Source organism: Myotis daubentonii, chromosome 5 (assembly GCF_963259705.1).
Source record: "Myotis daubentonii chromosome 5, mMyoDau2.1, whole genome shotgun sequence".
Lineage (NCBI taxonomy): Eukaryota > Metazoa > Chordata > Mammalia > Chiroptera > Vespertilionidae > Myotis > Myotis daubentonii.
The window spans coordinates 83,388,145-83,410,692 of NC_081844.1; the positions used below are offsets into that span (position 1 = coordinate 83,388,145).

Below are 22,548 nucleotides of genomic sequence, written 5' to 3' on the forward strand. Positions count from 1 at the left end.
TATGCTTCCCTGTGTTGATAAAGTGGTTTTCTGTGCTGAGTGTCCTCTAGGGCCTAGTGGTTCAGCCTCCCCAATTACCTGAGGAGGACACTCTTGGTGCACCCCCTTGTGGTCTTTGTGCACAGTCTTGTTGTAATTAAGCCTTGATTGTTGTAGTTATCACTGGGAGGAATTGACCTCCAGGCCAATTGGCTGTGAGAATCAGCTGTGTCTGCAGTGGGAGAAGTTCTGTGCTGGAGACACCCCTCTGGGGCAAGACTTGCTTCAATGGGGCTTTGGTGCTCACTGAGTCTGCCCCCTGAGTGTGTCCTTTATGGTTCCACAGAGTTGCAAACTGGATGGTCCCACTCTGACCTCTGGGTTTCCTGGCTCCTGGATCTCTAGGGAGGTGCTAATCTAGCCTTTGCCTGAGGCTATTCAGCAAAAGCCTCCCTTCAGGGCTTGGGCGGGGCGGGTCCCACGGGATCAACAGGGCGGGGCTAACAGTTATGGCTGCTCTCAGTCTTGCCCTCAGAGGCTCTGCTTCTCAGTGTCCCGGTAATCGCTGCAAGCCCCTCGGAGAGAAAGCTGCCCTCGAGTTCTGACAGATGCCAGACAGTCCCACTTCTCCTTTATGAGTCTGGGTTCATAGAGACTCGCCTGGAACTGGAGCTCAAAGCCTGAGACTCCCTCCTGATTGAAAACGACAACCTTGCCCTCAGCCGCCAGCCCTCTCCGCATGCACCTCCGCACCTTAGTATTTTACTTCTATACTGCGCCTCCTCTGAGTCTTGGTATGCTTTTATCTTTCCTTCTAGTTGTAGAATTTCCACTCAGCCAGTCTTCCGGTGGTTCTGGATGATGTCTGTTCCGTCTTTTAGTTGTATTTTTGAAGTGGTTGTTTGAGGCAGCAAACTCCGATGTTTACCTATGTCGCCATCTTGGTTTCTCCCCTCAAAGTATTTTAAGTGTTCAAGCATTTCTTCTTTTTTGCTTTTTTCTTGTGGTTTAATCATGGTTGTATTCAGAAATGCCACTTTTCTTTCTTTAACATCTCACTGCATTTTAGTTAACATTTAAAAAGGTTTATTACTATTGAAAATATACACGAAAATTCATGTCCTATGATACAAGCATGAGTGTAGTCAACTTTTTAGAAAGGTCAATTTTTTTAGCATTGCTTCATTATTCTTTCTGGAGCATGATTGTGAAGGCACATTGATATTGTGACCACTCACAGAATCTTGGAATATGAAATTATAATCTTCCAGATGTCTCATGAATGTTCCAAAGCTATAATGCAATCCAGTTGAAAACTGGCACCTGAATAATATTTTGTATAGCACAAATCGGGCTTGAATGCTCCTGTGTATAATTTTTTGTCTCCTATGTACACACACACACACACACACACACACAGTGGGCACTGATTTTCAAACTTAAACAATTATAGCCAATAAAAAAATTATATTGTCTATAACATAATTTCATTGTAACATACAAAGAAATGTTTTTCAGTAACACTCAGATTTCTTGTTGATGCGATCTAAAATTGCCTGTATTATTTTATTCTATTTCATTTTCAAATGTGGTCATCATACATTGATTTAGTGACCTACTAATGGGTGGCAATCCCAAGTTTGAAATCCACTTTACTCAGAGATATATATAGATGTGTGTAGAACATTGAAAAGTATCAAAAGGTAGTCCTTTAATACTTTAATTTTAAAAATTTCAAACCATTGTTGAAGGATGAGTTGTCTCATTGCTACACAGGAACCAATCAACCATTCTTGCCTTTAGTGAATTGACTACATTATAGAATAAAAAATCCTTTATTGCTTGAGTAGGAATTTTCCAATAAATTTTATCAAAAATCTAAAGCCTAGCCGAAACCGGTTTGGCTCAGTGGATGGAGCGTCAGCCTGCGGACTGAAGGGTCCCAGGTTCGATTCCGGTCAAGGGCATGTACCTGGGTTGCGGGCACATCTCCAGTAGGAGATGTGCAGGAGGCAGCTGATCAATGTTTCTCTCTCATCGATGTTTCTAGCTCTCTATCTCTCTCCCTTCCTCTCTGTGAAAAATCAATAAGATATATTTAAAAAAAAATCTAAAGCCTATATGTTGTGGAAAGAAAGTGTAGATGGCCAAAATGTGTCAGGTATAGAGGGAGAGAGAGAGAGAGAGAGAGAGAGAGAGAGAGAGAGAGAGAGAGAAGAGTAAAATGGTTGCTTCTAGTGCTTCAAGTGCTGCAGACTAGAATGAATGCCAGAAAGAACATCCTAAGGATATTTTTAAACTTTATCTTAACATTGTAGAGGGGCTGGGCATTAGTCAGTTAATATTGCCAGGAAGCACAATCTCTTGCTCTACCATGTCCAAACTAATCTGTTTAAACATCTTGAAAGCTATGATTTTATTACCAGTGCTTTTGAACTTTGTGGGCTGATTATTTATTCTTTGAATTCAAGACAAATGGAGGGAACAAATTAAATTCTAATTTTCCACTTTGGGAAGTGGAGCTAAGAGCAAGTTCTTTTCCCCTCTAAATGAAAGCTGCAACTAAAGTCCATACTATATTAATAAATCAGTTAAGTATTAAGATTACTTCCTGTTTTTACTGTACTTAGTGGGGAAATGATGGAGGACCACTAGCTTAAAGAGAAATAATGTGTTATAGGTTTCTACCATGCCAGATGATAATAATCCTAGGAGCTAAATACTATCATTACCCCTGTTTTACAGGTCAGGAAACAGAGGTACATAAGTTGCCCAAGACAGCAGATAGTAAGTGGCAGATTAGAATTCTAATGTAGACATTGTTGTTTTAAAATCCATGTTTGTAATCACTATGTTATATTGCCTCTGAGGTCAGAGATGTCCCTTCTAGGTCTTTCTATGTTATTCTTTATGCATATATTGTGACATATTTTAATTACTTTCTGCCAAATTTTCTAGTCTGTGAGCTCCATGAAGACAAGGGTTATCTCTGTCTTATATGCCATGTCCTTATATGTGTATTTTAAAAAATACATAAATGAAGAAGCAATGATGTTACTAACTATAATCGACTGAACTTAAGTATTTACAAGAGTTGAGAAGAGAGTATATTTGCAATTAGTCAAGAGATGGCCTGAATAAAATATCATTTCTTCAGTTCAAGACATTTTTATAGATTTTTCTTGTCAGGCATTCAAACCAGTGATAATTAAGTGCACTACATAGACCGAGTTTGGATCCCATTGGAAACAAACCAACAATTAAAAACATTGTTGGAAAAAACTGGGAAAACCAAGAATAGACTGGGAATAAATTATATCAAGGAATTATTGCTAAATGGGTTGATTTTGATAGTGGTACAGTAGTTATATTTTTAAAGTCCTTATCTATTACAGATACTTAATGAAGTATTTAGAGTTAAAACTATGATGTCTGGGATTTGCTTTAAAATATTCCGGATGTATTCATGAATTACTTCTTCAAAGAGAAAACAATTTTTACTGAAAAAATTCATAGAGACACATGGTGGCGCTGCAGGATAAGATGAAAACAGTGCATGGACCTCACTGTGGACTCCATTATTCAAGGGAACAGAGAGCAGTCAACTCATTCAAGAGAGGCATTAAGGAGCTTCACTTTCAGAGCTGCCGGGAGGGCTCTGCACCCTCCGGGGTTTACTTATTCTAAAAAATCAGAGTTTAGGCTTCCAAAATTAGGGCTAAACTTAAATTTTTCCACAAAGGAGATTGCTTGAAGGAACCATGGCGATCAGAGGAGCGCTCACTTTGCGGAAAAGGCAAGTTGCAATTCTCTTTGTTTTGCTGGGATTGTCTGAGGCAGGTCCTGACACTGTGCGCTATTCTGTGGCAGAGGAAGCAGAAATTGGCTCTTTTGTGGCCAATCTGGCAAGGGATCTGGGGCTTGGGGTGGAGGAGCTGTCCTCCCGGGAGGCCCGGATAATTTCTGATGATAATGGCAGGCATTTGCATCTCAATTTATTGACTGGGGATTTGCTCCTAAATGAGAGACTAGACCGAGAGGAGCTGTGCGGCTCTGCAGAGCCCTGCGTGTTGCATTTTCAGGTGTTATTGCAAAACCCTTTAGAGTTTTTCCGGGCTGAGCTGCACATCAAAGATATAAATGATCACTCCCCTACATTCCTGGACAAGGAAATACTTTTGAAAATATCAGAAGGTACCACTCTTGGAACGGCATTCCCAATGGAGAGTGCCCAAGATTTGGACATAGGAAGCAACAGTCTCCAAAACTATACAATTAGCCCCAATTCTCATTTCTACATTAAAATTCAAGACAGCGGTGATGGAAAGATATACCCAGAACTGGTCCTAGACAGAATGTTAGATCACGAAAAGGAGCCTGAGCTCAGATTAACACTTGTAGCACTGGATGGTGGGTCCCCACCCAGGTCTGGGACAACATTGGTCCTCATCGAGGTCTTGGACATCAATGACAACTCCCCTGAGTTTCCACAGGGGCTCTATGAGGTGCAGGTCCCAGAGGACACAGCCATTGGCTCCTGGATAATCACCATCTCTGCTAAGGACTTGGATGCAGGACATTATGGGAAAATATCTTACATATTTTTCCATGCATCTGAAGATATTCGTAAGACATTTGAAATCAACCCAACATCTGGTGAAGTTCGTTTGATATCTAGCTTGGACTTTGAAGTAATACAGTCTTACACTGTAAATATTCAGGCAACAGATGGTGGGGGGCTTTCGGAAAAATGCACTCTTCTGATTAAAGTAATGGATATAAACGATAACGCACCAGAAGTGACCATGTCATCAATTACAAACAGAATTCCAGAAAACGCGCCACAGACCTTTGTCGCTGTTTTTAGTATTCGAGACCAAGACTCTGGGGACAATGGAAGGATGGTTTGCTCTATTCAAGATGATCTCCCTTTTATCCTGAAACCAACATTTCAGAATTTTTTCACTCTGGTTTCTGAAAAAGCATTGGACAGAGAGATGAGAGAGGAGTATAACATCACCATCACGGTCACCGACTTGGGGACCCCCAGGCTGAAAACCCAGCACAACATCACCCTGCTGGTGTCCGACGTCAACGACAACGCCCCCGCCTTCACCCAAACCGCCTACACCCTGTTCCTCCGCGAGAACAACAGCCCCGCCCTGCACATCGGCAGCGTCAGCGCCACAGACAGGGACGCGGGCGCCAACGCCCAGCTCACCTACTCGCTGCTGCCGCCCCACGACCCGCGGCTGCCCCTGGCCTCGCTCGTGTCCATCAACGCGGACAACGGCCACCTGTTCGCCCTGAGGGCGCTGGACTTCGAGGCGCTGCAGGCGTTCGAGTTCCGCGTGGGCGCCACGGACCGCGGGTCGCCCGCGCTGAGCAGCCAGGCGCTGGTGCGCGTGCAGGTGCTGGACGCCAACGACAACGCGCCCTTCGTGCTGTACCCGCTGCAGAACGGCTCTGCGCCCTGCACCGAGCTGGTGCCCAGGGCGGCCGAGCCGGGCTACCTGGTGAGCAAGGTGGTGGCGGTGGACGCAGACTCGGGCCAGAACGCCTGGCTGTCGTTCCAGCTGCTCAAGGCCACGGAGCCCGGGCTGTTCGGCGTGTGGGCGCACAATGGCGAGGTGCGCACGGCGCGGCTGCTGAGCGAGCGCGACGCGGCCAAGCACAGGCTGCTGGTGCTGGTCAAGGACAATGGCGAGCCCGCGCTGTCGGCCAGCGTCACGCTGCACGTGCTGCTGGTGGATGGCTTCTCGCAGCCCTACCTGCCGCTGCCGGAAGTGGCGGCCGACCAGGCGCAGGCCGACCCGCTGACGGTCTACCTGGTCATCGCGTTGGCGTCGGTGTCGTCGCTGTTCCTGTTCTCGGTGCTGGCGTTCATCGCGGTGCGGCTGTGCAGGCGGAGCAGGGCCGCCTGGGTGGGTGGCTGTTCGGTGCCTGAGGGCCACCTTCCGGGCCACCTGGTGGACGTCAGCGGTACTGGGACCCTGTCCCAGAGCTACCAGTATGAGGTGTGTCTGATGGGAGGTACTGGGACAGATGAGTTTAAATTTCTGAAGCCAATTGTTCCCAATCTTCCAATCCACGACACTGGTAGGAATGTAGAGGAAAATGAGAACTTTAGGAATAGCTTTGGATTCAACATCCAATAAAATTTTTATTTTAAACATTTAGTCTTTCATTATTCTTGGCAAACTGGTAATACTTTGCCAATTTATAGTGGATATCATTTGTACAGTAGTTGCACGTATTAATCCTGAAGCTCTTGCATTTTGCTTTACAAATCTTTATTAGTTTGTGTGTTTTCTGTTTGTTTGTTTTTTCATTTATTTTGTCAAAAATGGCATATTGGGCTGGCGAGGTCGCTCAGTTGGTTATAAAGTCATCTTGATACATCAAGGTTGCGAGTTCAATTCCTTTTTAGGACTCACACAAGTGTCAACCAATGAATGCATAAATAAGTGGAACAACAAATAGACGTTTCTCTCTCAAATCAATTTTAAAAGTTGAAAAATGGCATGTTAAAGAAGTTATTGCTCATTTTTTGTGGTAATAGTATTGTTATGCAAAACAATGTCGTTGATTATTTGGAATTGCAATCTAATATGTTAAGAGTGAATGCCACAATATATGTAATTTACTTCTAGACATTTCGTTAAAGCGTAGCTAAAGCAAATATTTTAAATGCTGCTGAATCTGGGTGAAAAGAAATCGGATTTTATCATATTATTCTCGAAAAGTTTTCATCATAAACATTAAAAATGCTAACTTACTGTATTCAGTACTAGAGTACCTTTTTGTTAGTTTATAGTAAAGCATTTTTTTTTGAGATTTTACTTTTTGACAAAATAAAAGTGACCACGTTGGAAATTATTGATTTCTTAAGTAACTTTTCTTTATTGTTGTTGATGCTGATGCTGATTTGGGAGAAGAGTCTTACAATGTTCTGATACTTTATATCCCTGTTTTGTTTTCTGTAAATATACCCTGTTTGCTAGTTTAAATTTGTATTATTTTATATTGTTTATTACTCAACTAGAATGTAGTCTATGGTATTATCTTGAGTAAACAATCCTCCAGCAGAAAAGTACAGGTGAAAAAATTCCTTAAGAAATTGAAATGAAAATTCACACTGTTAATGAAATAAAGAAGGAAGACATTGGATGTATAGTACAGTGCCACATACCCATATAATACATAATACCATATTTGTAGAAAATACAAATATATAAAGAAACATAATGGAAGGAGAGAAGAAGGAACAGATGTAGGAAAGGAGACATGTGTTTATACGTAGGAGGATTAGGGCGCAGTGAGAAGTGAGAACTCTACCAATGTCCATGACAGAAATTCTCTCTTCTAAGAGATTGTGTAAATTGATTGCAGCATTATGAAGTTGAGTTAGTATTGATCAGTTGCTGAAAATAGATATTATTTCTCTATGCGCTTGAGAAGATCAATCCCCTGAACCCCACGAAACCTAAGAATTTACTTGTAATTTTGAGACATACCAAGGGATACTTTACATTTTTAATTAGGATGGTATAGATTATGTAGACCAACACTCCCACTGGAAGTAATGACCTAAAAAGGCACATATATTGTAGGTCACAGTTACTATTTAAAAGTACCCTGAAGAGATAAATGAGCCCCATATCCACTTTTTCCCTGGGAACACTTGGAATCCTGGGAAATGTGAGCCTCTACTTTGATGGTTTATATAATAAGGGAGAAGCATAACAAATTAAGAAATTTATAGAAGACCCTCACATTAATAAATATGAATCCCTAAGAACCACATCTTAACCAGTAGGTGGGTGACCCTTTGTGTGGAATATCAGCTTTAAACTTGAATTTTGATTTAAGGTGACAGATCCTAATAGAACCAAATGCAGACCTTCTATGAAGAAGGTTTATTCATTCTAAGCCTAGAACTATTATATAAATAATTTTAGTTAACTTTAACACAAAACTAACTGCATACACAAAGAAACATGACACTATGAGTGAGAGCCAGCAGGAGGGAAAAAAGAACACAGAAATAAATTTGCAAACACTTCAAATATCTTCATTATTGGATACAGTCCATAATATACTAATCACTCTAATTGAAGTAAAGTTATACTTAAAGATGTACAGAAAATAAATTTGAAAGGTTAGAAGACAACAGAATAGAACTGGAAAATATGATAATCAAAATTTGAAACTGAATAAAAGTTTTGATAGAAAATTAGATATATCCAAATAAAGAATTCATGGAGTAAAAGAAGTCAGAATATAATTTATCCAGCATGCAACTCAGAAAGTTAATAAGATGAAAAATACAAAGAAGATGGTTAGAAACATAGGACAGAATAAAAAGGTTTAACATATATTTAACCAGAATTACAGAAGGATCAATTATTTGAAAAAAATAATTGCTGGGAATTTCCAGAATTGATGAAAACACCAATGCAGTTTCAAGAGATCCAAATAAACCTAGCAGGATAAATAAAAGATATTCATACCGTGCTTGCTTCGGCAGCACATATACTAAAACTGGAACGATACAGAGAAGATTAGCATAGCCCCTGCGCAAGGATGACATGCAAATTCATGAAGCGTTCCATATTTTAAAAAATATATTCATACCTAGAAACATCATTGTGAAATTTCAGAAAGCCCAAAACAAAGAAATCTTTTTTTAAAAGTAACTCCCCCCCCACCCAAAAAAAGTAAAAACCATGGGGAAAAGACATTTAACTTTTAAACACAAGACTATTAGAGTGACAGCTATGTTCCATGTTGACAATTTCTCAACAGTAGCAATGGAAACTAAAAGAAGATATCTTCAATGTGCTGAAAGAGCCCAGCTGGTGGGCTCAGTAGTTGAGCGTTGACCCATGAACCAAGAGGTCCCCCACTGATTACTGGTCACAGGCCCCAGATGCAGGTTTGGTCCCCAGTAGGGGGTGTGCAGGAGGCAGCCTATAGATGTCTTTCTCTCATCAATGTTTCTACCTATCCCTCTTCCTTCCTCTCTCTCTAAAATCAATAAATACATATACAAATGTGTTGAAATAAATTAGCAAACTTTCCTACCTAAATAGTTTTTGCACATAAGAGTCATCAAATGAGAGCCCTGGCCGGTTTGGGCTCAGTGGTTTGATTCTTAGTCAAGGGCACAGTCAGGATGCCAAGTGTCTCTCTCACATGGATATTTTTCCTCTCTCTCTCCCCTCCCTCTTACTGTCTCTAGAAATAAATGGAAAAATATCATCTAGTGAGGATTAACAACAACAAAAAAGAATCATCAAATGAGAGAATCAAATGAATTGGATATCAGTTTGGTTGTTTTTTTGTGTGTGTGTGTGTCCTTTTTTTTTGCTGTTTTTTTTTATTAATATATTTTTTATTGATTAAGATATTACATATGTGTCCTTGTCCCCATGTTACCCTCTACCCCCCCCTTCTTTTTTTAATCTTTATTGTTCAGATTATTACATTTGTTCCTCTTTTTCCCCCCCATAACTCCCCTCCTCCCAGTTCCCACCCCACCCTCTGCCCTCACTCCCCACCCACTGTCCTTATCCATAGGTGCACGATTTTTGTCCAGTCTCTTCCCCCATCCCCCACACCCCTTCCCCCCGCCCCAAGAATAGTCAGTCCATTCCCTTTCTATGTCTTTGATTCTATTATAATCACCAGTTCATTCTGTTCATCAGATTATTTATTCACTTGATTCTTAGATTCGCTTGTTGATAGATGCGTATTTGTTGTTCATAATTTGTATCTTTACCTTTTTCTTCTTCTTCCTCTTCTTAAAGGATACCTTTCAGCATTTTATATAATACTGGTTTGGTGGTGATGAACTCCTTTAGCTTTTCCTTATCTGTGAAGCTCTTTATCTGACCTTCAATTCTGAATGATAGCTTTGCTGGATAAAGTAATCTTGGTTGTAGGTTCTTGGTATTCATCACTTTGAATATTTCTTGCCATTCCCTTCTGGCCTGCAAAGTTTCTGTTGAGAAATCAGCTGACAGTCGTATGGGTATTCCCTTGTAGGTAACTGAGTTTCTTTCTCTTTTGCTGCTTTTAAGATTCTCTCTTTGTCTTTTGCTCTTGGCATTTTAATTATGATGTGTCTTGGTGTGGTCCTCTTTGGATTCCTTTTGTTTGGGGTTCTCTGTGCTTCCTAGACTTGTAAGTCTATTTCTTTCACCAGGTAGGGGAAGTTTTCTGTCATTATTTCTTCAAATAGGTTTTCAATATCTTGCTCTCTCTCATCTTCTGGCACCCCTATAATTCGGATGTTGGTACGCTTGAAGCCGTCCCAGAGGCTCCTTACACTATCTTCGTATTTTTGGATTCTTTTTTCATTTTGCTTTTCTGGTTGGGTGTTTTTTGCTTCTTTGTATTTTAAATCGTTGACTTGAATCTTGCGATCCTCTGGTCTGCTGTTGGGAGTCTGTATAATATTCTTTATTTCAGTCAGTGTGTGCTTAATTTCTAGTTGGTCCTTTATCACAACATCGAGGGTCTCATTAGATTTCATGTACATCTCATTAAGTTTATCGGCAGTCTCTAGAAGACTCTTGAAAGACCTCAAAAGTGTGGTTTTGAAATCTATATCCAGCAGCCTGCTTTCCTCCATTTCTGTCATTTGTGTCCTGTTTCTTTGTCTCAGCGTTTTTTATGCTTCGCTGTGTCGATAGAGTGGCTTTCTGTGCTAAGTGTCCCAATTACCTGAGGTAGACACTCTTGGTGCATCCCGCTTGTGGTCTTTGTGCGCAGTCTTGTTGTAGCTAAACCTTGATTGTTGTAAGTAACACTGGGAGGGATTTGACCTCCAGGCCAATTGGCTGTGAGAATCAGCTGTGTCTGTAGTGGGAGAACTTCTGTGCTGGATCTTTAGGGGCAGCGCTAATCTAGCCTCTGCCTGAGGCTAACCAGCAAATGCCTCCCTGAAAGACTTGGGCGGGGTGGGTCCCAGGGGATCAACAGGGAGGGCAGAGCGAGCAGTTCTGGCTGCTCTCAGTCTCGTCCCCAGAGGCTCTGCCTCTCAGTGTAATCACTGCAACTACCTCGGAGAGAAAGCTGCCCTTGAGTTCCGACTGATGCCAGACAGTCCCGCTTCTCCTGTTTGAGTCTGGGTCCTTAGAGACTCACCTGGAACTGGAGCTCAGAGCCTGAGACTCCCTCCCGATTGAAAACGACAACTGCTCCCTCAGCCGCCAGCCCGCTCCTCACGCACCTCCGCACCTTTGTATTTTACTTCAGCACCGAGCCTCCTCTGAGTCTCGGTATGCTTTTCTCTTTCCTTCTAGTTGTAGAATTTCCACTCAGCCAGCCTTCCTGTGGTTCTGGGTGATGTCCGTTCCGTCTTTTATTTGTAGTTTTGAAGCGGTTGTGCGAGGCAGCAATCGCCGGTGTTTACCTATGCCGCCATCTTGGTTTCCAGTTTGGTTTTTAAATGAATCAAGATCAGCCCTGACCAGTTTGGCTCAGTGGATAGAGCGTCGGCCTGCAAACTGAAGGGTCCCGGTTCGATTCCGGTCAAGGGCATGTACCTTGGTTGCGGGCACATCCCTAGTAGGGAGTGTGCAGGAAGCAGCTGAATCAGTGTTTCTCTCGATGTTTCTAACTCTCTATCCCTCTCCTTCTCCCTTCCTCTCTGTAAAAAAAATCAATAAAATATATTTTAAAAAAATGAATCAAGATCATAAGAGAGAATTGCTGTAAAGACATTTTACTCTCAAATATACAACTTCTTATAGTTTTCCTCTGTTCATGCCATACCACAATTCTGAATTAAGGAGTTTCTAGCCTTCTTCATCTTTAGTAACATCCACTTCTAGTCTAGTCGAGTCACCTATGAGTATGGCCACTTCCTGGAGATGGTAGTCTCGAAGGACTGAAATCACATAATCAAACATACTTCTCTTAACCTACAACTTATATTCTTTCTTGAAGGGCTCCAATCACCATTTATACCAATAAATTCTAAATTTGTCTCTGCAGCCCAAACCTCTTTTCTCACTTGCATTTATATAATGGAAGCTCATTTACATAAATATTTAAATGGATGCTCTATGGATACCTCAAACTCAACATGTTTTAAGTTAAAATTTTCCCTTCCTAAAAAATGAAACATCTTCTCCAGCTCTATACCCATTTTCTCATCTCCCCTTCTTGTATTTACTTTATCAGTTGATAGTGCTATCATTTACTTAGTTCCCTAAGCCTCAGTTCCTTCTTATTCGAGTGCCTCTATATCTAGTCTATCACCATATCCAATATATTTTATCTTGATTATTTTAATTACTGCATTTCTAGTTGAGGCCAATCTCATCTCTTACATGTATTATTGCAACAACTTCTAATCAGTCTCCTGCCTCTAGTCTTACTCCTTTCTAATTTATTCTTAACTCTGAAATAGGATGATCTTTTGAAAAGTAAAAATATGGCCATGTCATTTTTCTATTTAAAACCTTTCATAATCCTGCATTTCCACTGATGTAGAGTTCGAATGGCATGACATAAAATATTTGCTTATCTTTTCAGTCTCAACTCTCACAGTTTCTTTCCTTTTGCTGTATTGCTCAACCATATTGATCCTACTTCAGTTCTTCCAAAACAAGTCTTTCATTTTGGATATCATGTTTTTACTTTTCCTGGAAATTTCACCCCACACTGAATTTTGGTTTGGATTCCTCATACTCATCTTTTATGTATCAATTTAGAATATCCTTTTTACAGAAAAGTTTTTTCTGTACTTCCAAATTCTAGTTAGATAACCCTCACCTTTGCTCGTATAGTTGCATGTACTTTTGCTATCATGCCATTCACTATGCTCTATTTTTAATGTGTGATCACTTCTCTGCCTCCACATTTCAGGACAGAAACTATGTCTGTCTGTTTACTACTCTATTCCTAACATTTATCACCAGGCCTAGCACAAAATATATGCTCAATAAATATTTGCTGAACAAAGTGTTGAATGGGTGCTTTTGGAAGACCTGGATCTGCAACATGAAACTCAGTTCCACAACTAAATTGGGGTCTAATTTGTTCAAGTTTTTTTTAATTTTCAGAAACTAGACATATTTTATTCATTAATGTTGAGTATTTACTTACTTTTTACTGCTGCCAGATAAGTCTCCTATGGAGGATCCCTAAATAAATGGTACCATTTACCAAATCTGAAATGTCAGCCTCCCCAAAACAACTATTTGCATATACCAGGTTCAGTTTCCAGTGAACCTTATTCTTATTGTCTTAGAGTATTTGTTGACAGCTAGGGACAACTAAGACCTCTAGCTTTCCTGGAAACTTCTTGCCCACTAAGTCTATTACATAGAAGAGTCATCCTAACTATTTTTAGTTGTTTTATATATTGTCTTCATAACTTACTTGAAGATGAGAGAGCATAACTTATTTGAAATTGGGGCTCTATCTTCAATATATGCTTTTTATAGCCATGACAGTTCTAGCCAATTGTGGTTTACTGTGTTAAGGAATGAACAGCAACAACATCACATATCACAAAGAATGTAACTTAGAAAATAGGAATTTAAGAGAGAATATAATTTAAATCCATCAATAAACACACAAGGTAGAGCAATCTTCTGTCTCAACTTACTTGATTTTGTTTAAAACCTGAGAATCTGTAGAGTCACTTGGTGGCGCTGCAGGATAAGATAGGGTAATTTTTGTTACATCAGAAGCCACTGGCTTCCATTAACCAGTGGAGCTGAGAGCGCTAAAGAAGCAGGAAGGGGAAAAGAGGCTTTCAAAAGAAAGCTGGGCAGCCAACAAAAGCCTGACAGCGGGATTATAAATCTATAGATTACTAAAAGTCCAGGCTGATAGAGAGGAGCAACTCCTGGAGCTGTTTGAGACTGAGCTGAAACATTTCCAAAGAAAGGCGTTTGGCTAAGGAGCCATGGAGCCGGGAGAGGAGAGCCCTCAGCATGTAAGGCAAGTGCTGCTTTTCTTTGTTTTCCTGGGAGGGTCTTTGGTGTGTTCAGAGACCAGGCGCTATTCTGTGGCAGAGGAAACGGAGACCGGATCGTTTATAGCCAACGTGGTGAAAGACATAGGTTCAGGTGTGGAAGACCTGGCTGCGCGGGGGGCTAGGGTCATCTTTGATGATTATAAATCATACTTGTGGTTGGATCCACAGACTGGCAACTTGCTTTTAAATGAGGAATTGGACCGGGAGGCACTTTGCGGTCTCACGGAGCCATGTATGTTGCATTTCCAGGTGTTACTGGAAAATCCTTTGCAATTTTTTCAGGCTGAACTTTGGGTTAAAGACATAAATGATCACATTCCCACATTCTTAGATAAAGACATACTTCTGAAAATCTCGGAAGGTACTGCTCCAGGAACCCCATTCCAAATGGAGAGTGCTCAGGATTTGGATGTAGGAAAGAATGGCATCCAAAACTACACATTAAGTCCCAATCCTCATTTCCACCTCAAAGTACAAGACAGTGATGAGGGAAGAAAATACCCAGAGCTGGTACTGGACCAATCTCTGGACCGAGAAAGGGAGCCTGAGATTAGATTAACGCTTACAGCCTTGGATGGTGGGTCTCCGCCCAGGTCTGGAACTGCAGTGGTTCGTGTTTTGGTTTTAGATATCAATGACAATGCACCAGAGTTTGAGAGGCCCGTCTATGAGGTTCAAGTACCAGAAAACAGCCCTCTGGACTCCTTAGTCATCAAGGTGTCTGCTACCGATTTAGACGCAGGGATAAATGGAGAACTAACTTACTCATTTTCCCATGTCTCCAAAGACACACGGAAAACATTTGAAATCCATCCAATTTCTGGCGAAGTCCACTTAAAAGCTCTTCTGGATTTTGAGTTAGTTCAGTCTTACACAATGAATATTCAGGCCACGGACGGTGGGAGTCTCTCAGGAAAATCAACAATTTTGGTTCGGGTTGTAGATGTGAATGACAACCCTCCGGAAATAGTCATGACATCTCTTACCAGCCCCATACCAGAAAATTCCTCGCCTGAAATGGTGGTCGCTGTTTTCAGCTTACGAGACCAAGACTCTGGAGATAACGGGAAGATGGTTTGCTCAATTCAGGACAATCTCCCCTTTCTCTTGAAGCCTACTTTTAAGAACTTCTACACCCTGGTAACAGAAGGACCTCTAGACAGAGAGAACAAGGCCGAGTACAACATCACCATCACTGTCACCGACTTGGGGACCCCCAGGCTGAAAACCCAGCACAACATCACCCTGCTGGTGTCCGACGTCAACGACAACGCCCCCGCCTTCACCCAAACCGCCTACACCCTGTTCCTCCGCGAGAACAACAGCCCCGCCCTGCACATCGGCAGCGTCAGCGCCACAGACAGGGACGCGGGCGCCAACGCCCAGCTCACCTACTCGCTGCTGCCGCCCCACGACCCGCGGCTGCCCCTGGCCTCGCTCGTGTCCATCAACGCGGACAACGGCCACCTGTTCGCCCTGAGGGCGCTGGACTTCGAGGCGCTGCAGGCGTTCGAGTTCCGCGTGGGCGCCACGGACCGCGGGTCGCCCGCGCTGAGCAGCCAGGCGCTGGTGCGCGTGCAGGTGCTGGACGCCAACGACAACGCGCCCTTCGTGCTGTACCCGCTGCAGAACGGCTCTGCGCCCTGCACCGAGCTGGTGCCCAGGGCGGCCGAGCCGGGCTACCTGGTGAGCAAGGTGGTGGCGGTGGACGCAGACTCGGGCCAGAACGCCTGGCTGTCGTTCCAGCTGCTCAAGGCCACGGAGCCCGGGCTGTTCGGCGTGTGGGCGCACAATGGCGAGGTGCGCACGGCGCGGCTGCTGAGCGAGCGCGACGCGGCCAAGCACAGGCTGCTGGTGCTGGTCAAGGACAATGGCGAGCCCGCGCTGTCGGCCAGCGTCACGCTGCACGTGCTGCTGGTGGATGGCTTCTCGCAGCCCTACCTGCCGCTGCCCGAAGCGGCGGCCGACCAGGCGCAGGCCGACCCGCTGACCGTGTACCTGGTCATCGCGCTGGCGTCGGTGTCGTCGCTGTTCCTGTTCTCGGTGCTGGCGTTCATCGCGGTGCGGCTGTGCAGGCGGAGCAGGGCCGCCTGGGTGGGTGGCTGTTCGGTGCCTGAGGGCCCCTTTCCGGGCCACCTGGTGGACGTCAGCGGTACTGGGACCCTGTCCCAGAGCTACCAGTATGAGGTGTGTCTGACGGGAGGCTCTGGGACCAGTGAATTCAAGTTCCTTAAACCAGTTATCCCCAGCCTCCCGCCCCAAAATCCTGAAAAGGAGGAAAGCCACACCTTTCTCAATGGCTTTGGTTTCAATTAGGAATTCCATTATTATGCAAAACTTGTAAAAAGAGTGCTATTTCTTTGTAAAATTTATTGATTGTAATGAAAATTATTTCTTTTGAGCAATCTCACTAGGAGCTCAGAAATTTCAATGTCTACTTTCTGCTCTTCTTTATATTAACTGGAAAAAACTGTGGGAGCTAGAATTTGTTTAGTCTTTCTTCCAAAATGCAACCTCAAATAATTTATTTACAAGATGGAGCAAAAGTAGGTTTACAGTTATTCATATGGAAATAATACAAGAACAAACTGTGGCCCTAACTGGTTTGGCTCAGTGGATGGAGCATCAGCCTGCGGACTCAGGGGTCCCAGGTCCGATTCCGGTCAAGAGCATGTACCTGGGCTGTGGGCTCATACCCAGTGGGGAGTGTGCAGGAGGCAGCTGATCAATGTTTCTCTCTCATCGATGTTTCTCACTCTCTATCCCTCTCTCTAACTCTGTAAAAAATCAATAAATAATATATATAAAACCTCTTGACTTTTTAAAAAAGAGAACAAACTGTGTTTCACGTGTTAACAATTGTGAACCTACCTTTGCCCACCCTGTATACAGCAGTTTCCCTTCTAGGTTAATTGCACACTCAGCTCAGTCATAGTCTCTGGGTGTTCTGGGTTCTAGATGCTCTCACCAAACCAGTTTTTATGTTTGATAGTATTATTATAGAGGAAATGCATGCTATGAATCAAAACATAATTGCTTTGTCATCTGCTTAGGTTGATTTTTAATGTTACTTTTTAAAGGTCTTTTAAAGTATGATCAATTTTCTATTCTCTTCTGCCAAATATTTCAGATAATTTTTTTCTCCATTTAGGTATGTTTCTGTGTAAATACTTTGTGAATTGTTTATATTGCTGATAGGTGGTGTATTAAAATAAATTCTAATCTTGTTTAGATTAAGGCAGATATTTAGCCACATAATTTATTGATTATATGGGTTGATTCATGTCTGAGAGCTTCCCAGTATGATCCAAGAAAGAGAAACACTATTTAGATGTTTGTTCCGTTTTCTTTACTTTTCCTATTTTGATTGGTTCAGCAACAGACTTCTGATTAAAGCAGAAATAGTCATATTCTCCAAGCCCTTAAATTGGCAATTAAGATGTAGTTCATCTATTTTTTCTTGATTGCTTGTAACTAGGAAATAAATGTTTAACATAGGCTGAGGTAGCCATGTTTAGCCATGTTTGGGCTGGCAACACAGAATCACAGGTAAAGAGCAAGGAAAGGGGGGAGGAAGGAAGGGAAGGGAAGAGTAAAGGTGAGAAGGAATAAGGAAGTGGAGGAAACAGAAACCTAAGAAACAGTAGAAACTAAGACAGCTAGCACTTGGTTCTTCTAGACCTATCAGTTTCTCATTCCAGTGTCTCCAAGTCCCCAAAGTCTTGTTGTCCTTGAGTCCTACAATAAGACTCCAGTTTCCTAATAATAAAACTTTTTTATTTAACCCGTGGGGGGATTACTGGAAACCAAAAAAGACAAGAAAGACATGTGCCGTCTTGAGTACTCAATTAGCCTATGTAACAGCAAACCTAGGTCCTTTGTTGCATGTTTCTAATATTAACTTAGCCAATGAATGGAATAACAAATGTACAAGCTTTGAGATAATTAATCTATACTAGAGAATTTTGTTATAAACCTTAAATTTTATAAATAATTGGCAAAGTCTTTCAACAGAAGAAATGCTACAAAGGGTTTTATGGAATGTTTTTCTAACAAGTTTCCCTCCATTATTTTATGTGCCCCAGGACTAGTTTTTAAAAGTAACACTTAGATTGTTATTGTTTGAGTGTCTAGACCTTTTCTCAGGATCATCAGACATGTGAATATAATTATTTTATCATTTAATGTAAAATCTTCAGAATCTACAAATAATGTAGTTTATAGATTATATGGGTTGATACATGATTTTAAGAATAATACAGTATTTGATGCACACATACTCTATTATTAAAAAGGCTCATAAAAATTTAAGTTTCCTGCCAAGTCTACAAGCTTAAATTTTTCTCCTTAGAAGAGAAAAATAAGGAGAAAATTTTTCTGAGAGATGACAGATGGGAATGAAAAACTAATTTTGATGCATTTGCTCACTGACTTAGATACCAGCTTCTACTGGTTAATTTTTTTAATGCATGAATATTAAGGGCACATTTTCTTGCCTATTTAATTTCATAGTAGAGAGGTTGGATCCATGACCAAGATCTCTGAGGCAAATTCTTAGATCTAACTGTAACCAGCATGTTCTCATGTTTTGAAGGTTCATTTAATTAAATTTGTTTCACTACTAGAAGAAAACTTTCTAAAATAGAATGATTTGTACTTCAATAGAATTGAACCAATATTCAACACAATGTTTACATGAGGCCCAAGCTGTTTTCCCAGTTATCCAGGTGATTGGAGTGCCAGACTATGTTATACTGTTGGTTATTTAAACAATATTAAAGTATTATTTAAAATTTGGTGCAACTGGGGAGACTCCAGGTCCTTTACCCCAAGATATTTTTTCCATCCTTAGGAGTAAAAACTTTATTCTAGAGTGTCAGGATCTCCAGCTACCCTCAAGAGCTATGTGAGTTGCTTGCTAAAAGTAAATTGTGTTTCCTACTTGGGAATAAGTTTAACCTGCTGTTTCAAATGAACCTAACTTACTTTCTTCTGCACTTTAGTTATTACTGTAACTTCAGCTCTTTAGTATATTTGTAATGTTGACGTTCCTACTTTTCAAGATCTCAGTGAATGTTAACTTCAACATGTATATATCTTAGTTTTAGTAACAGATGTAGATGCTTTTTACAAATAGTTTTAGATAATTAATAGTCAATACAACAGTGCTTACAGAGATATTGAGACAATATCTGTAAACAATATTTATAAATAAGTTATCCACAATCTCTTAAGCTATTTGTTTAGTTTGCATAGTAAACCAGGTCTAGCTGGTCTGTCACTTAAGTTTATACTATTGAAGTATGTAAATGAATCTCTTCATCTTCCTTGCTGGCAGTGTGTTAAGAGTTTGATTTCTTTAGGAATAGACTGATAACTACCCATCTTTTTCTACTCAATTCCCCCAGAATACAGATAATATAGTACACTTTATATTGTAAGCTTCAGAACAACAAAGAAGGTATGTGTATTCCCACCACTTAGTATTCTGCCTGACATATAATATGAAATCAATAAGGTTTGTTGAATAAACAAATAAATACAGTTAGCTTTGTTCTTGCATCATTTCCCAAAGTGGCTGGTACCATTTCCACGTTCATAATCTCGCAGGAAAATAGAAGTTACAATTTTATTTATAAACCACCCGATATATAATCCGTGGTGGTGGTTGTGTATGTGTGTGTGCCTAAATCAGGTGGAAAGCGTTTTGTAGCATTTCCAGCAAACTAGGTTTAAGTGCAACACATGGTGGCGCTGTAAGCTAAGGCTTCGAAAAAACAGACCTGCGGAGGGGAAGGTTCCGGTCCTGGTGGTCATTACACAGATCTAAGGAAGAGAGGAGGATCCTTAACGGAATTACCCTGCGGCAAGGATTGATTCCCGGGGCAGACTTCCTTCAGACCCGGGCAGCCGACCCCAAAGACTTCTGGCGCTGAAGAAAATGGAGGCTGAAGAGGAGCGCTTTCCTACACTAAGGCAAGTCCTGCTTCTCTTTGTTTTTCTGGCTCAGACTAGCGCAGAGCAGAAAGGTTACAGCGTCGCCGAAGAAACAGAGGGTGGTTCTTTTGTGGCCAATCTAGCAAAGGACATAGGGCTGGAGGTAAAGGAGCTGTCTGGGCGGAGGGCTCGTGTCATTTTTAACAACAACAGAGAACATTTTCAGCTGAACCTTCAGACTGGGGATTTACAGGTACATGAGAAACTGGATCGGGAAGAGCTGTGTGGTCCCACTGAGCCTTGTGTGCTGCAATTCCAGGTGTTACTGGAGGAGCCTTTGGAAGTCTATAGGTTTAAGCTTTTGGTCCATGACATAAATGACAATTCACCTGTGTTCCCGAAAGCAGAAATGATTTTGAAAATCATGGAAAGTACTCTTCCAGGGACCGTGTTTCCCCTGAAAAATGCACAAGATTTGGATGTGGGCATCAATAATGTTCAAAACTATACCATCCACCCCAACTCCCACTTCCACGTTCTTACCAGAAATGGCAGCGAGGGCAGAAAGTACCCAGTGCTGGTTCTGGACAAAGCTCTAGATCGCGAGGAGCAGCCCGAGCTGAGGTTAACGCTCACGGCAGTAGATGGCGGAGCTCCTCCCAAATCTGGCACCGCCCTGGTCCTCATTGAGGTGGTGGATATCAATGACAACGCCCCTGAGTTTGTGCAGCCACTCTATAGAGTGCAGATCCCGGAGGACAGTCCTCTGGGCTCCCTTGTTGTCACTGTTTCCGCTAGGGATTTAGACACGGGAATAAACGGGGAAGTGTCCTACTCATTCTTTTATGGTGATGAAGAGATTACTAGGACATTTGCACTTAATGAACGCACAGGTGAAATTACAATCATTAGGAAACTAGATTTTGAAAAAATTGTTTCATATGAGGTCGATATTAAGGCGTCTGATGGGGCAGGTCTTTCTGGAAAATGCACTGTCATAATACAGGTGGTGGATATAAATGACAACACCCCGGAACTGAAGGTGGTTTCACTTACAAGCTCCATTCCAGAAAATTCTCCGGAAACTACCATAGCTCTTTTCAGTGTTCAAGACCCAGACTCTGGGGAGAATGGAAGGATGGTGTGTTCCATCCAGGAGGATCTCCCTTTCACGCTGAAACATTCCGTTGAGAATTTCTACAAGCTGGTAACAGGAGGACCTCTAGACAGAGAAAACAAGGCAGAGTACAACATCACCATCACTGTCACCGACTTGGGGACCCCCAGGCTGGGAACCCAGCACAACATCACCCTGCTGGTGTCCGACGTCAACGACAACGCCCCCGCCTTCACCCAAACCGCCTACACCCTGTTCCTCCGCGAGAACAACAGCCCCGCCCTGCACATCGGCAGCGTCAGCGCCACAGACAGGGACGCGGGCGCCAACGCCCAGCTCACCTACTCGCTGCTGCCGCCCCACGACCCGCGGCTGCCCCTGGCCTCGCTCGTGTCCATCAACGCGGACAACGGCCACCTGTTCGCCCTGAGGGCGCTGGACTTCGAGGCGCTGCAGGCGTTCGAGTTCCGCGTGGGCGCCACGGACCGCGGGTCGCCCGCGCTGAGCAGCCAGGCGCTGGTGCGCGTGCAGGTGCTGGACGCCAACGACAACGCGCCCTTCGTGCTGTACCCGCTGCAGAACGGCTCTGCGCCCTGCACCGAGCTGGTGCCCAGGGCGGCCGAGCCGGGCTACCTGGTGAGCAAGGTGGTGGCGGTGGACGCAGACTCGGGCCAGAACGCCTGGCTGTCGTTCCAGCTGCTCAAGGCCACGGAGCCCGGGCTGTTCGGCGTGTGGGCGCACAATGGCGAGGTGCGCACGGCGCGGCTGCTGAGCGAGCGCGACGCGGCCAAGCACAGGCTGCTGGTGCTGGTCAAGGACAATGGCGAGCCCGCGCTGTCGGCCAGCGTCACGCTGCACGTGCTGCTGGTGGATGGCTTCTCGCAGCCCTACCTGCCGCTGCCCGAAGCGGCGGCCGACCAGGCGCAGGCCGACCCGCTGACCGTGTACCTGGTCATCGCGCTGGCGTCGGTGTCGTCGCTGTTCCTGTTCTCGGTGCTGGCGTTCATCGCGGTGCGGCTGTGCAGGCGGAGCAGGGCCGCCTGGGTGGGTGGCTGTTCGGTGCCTGAGGGCCCCTTTCCGGGCCACCTGGTGGACGTCAGCGGCACAGGAACCCTGTCCCAGAGCTACCAGTATGAGGTGTGTCTGAATGGAGGCTCAGGAACCACCAGAGAGTTTAAGTTCCTAAAATCTGTTGCCTCCAACCATCCGGGGTCTGTGAATGGTGTGGAGGAAAACTCTAATTTTGTAAATGGTTTTGGATTCAATTAGGAATTTGTTAAATTTTCAGAGCATTCCAGGTGAAGATTAGCTCTTTTAAAATATGTCTCCCTTACCAATTTTAGTACATACAGATTTTCTTTGATTTTATTTCCTAGTTAAGGAGATTAGAAACTTAAGTATATACTCATGGTCTCTTTCTCTCTCTGTGTGTGTGCTAATTCTCACCCGAGGATTTTCCCCCATTGATTTTTTGTTTTGAGAGAGAGAGAGAGAGAGAGAGAGAGAGAGAGAG

General features: G+C 43.1%; 3 protein-coding genes and 1 non-coding gene across 4 annotated transcripts; all 4 read left to right on the forward strand.

The window, feature by feature from the left end:
* The first annotated feature begins 2,141 nt into the window (after positions 1-2,141).
* On the forward strand, positions 2,142-7,147 carry LOC132235763 (protocadherin beta-14). The gene has a single exon (XM_059698652.1). It carries the CDS (start codon positions 3,741-3,743, stop codon positions 6,135-6,137), a length of 2,397 nt encoding a protein of 798 aa, XP_059554635.1. The 5' UTR covers positions 2,142-3,740; the 3' UTR covers positions 6,138-7,147.
* A 1,346-nt stretch (positions 7,148-8,493) lies between these two features.
* Positions 8,494-8,600, forward strand: LOC132236198 (U6 spliceosomal RNA). Its single transcript, XR_009453165.1, has one exon. It is a non-coding gene; the product is annotated as a U6 spliceosomal RNA (small nuclear RNA).
* Positions 8,601-11,698: 3,098 nt separating this feature from the next.
* On the forward strand, positions 11,699-19,525 carry LOC132235765 (protocadherin beta-18-like). Its single transcript, XM_059698654.1, has one exon. The coding sequence runs from the start codon at positions 13,910-13,912 to the stop codon at positions 16,295-16,297; it is 2,388 nt and encodes a 795-aa protein (XP_059554637.1). The 5' UTR covers positions 11,699-13,909; the 3' UTR covers positions 16,298-19,525.
* A 121-nt stretch (positions 19,526-19,646) lies between these two features.
* LOC132235766 (protocadherin beta-15-like) lies at positions 19,647-22,539 on the forward strand. Its single transcript, XM_059698655.1, has one exon. It carries the CDS (start codon positions 19,923-19,925, stop codon positions 22,302-22,304), a length of 2,382 nt encoding a protein of 793 aa, XP_059554638.1. The 5' UTR covers positions 19,647-19,922; the 3' UTR covers positions 22,305-22,539.
* The last annotated feature ends 9 nt before the right edge of the window (positions 22,540-22,548 follow it).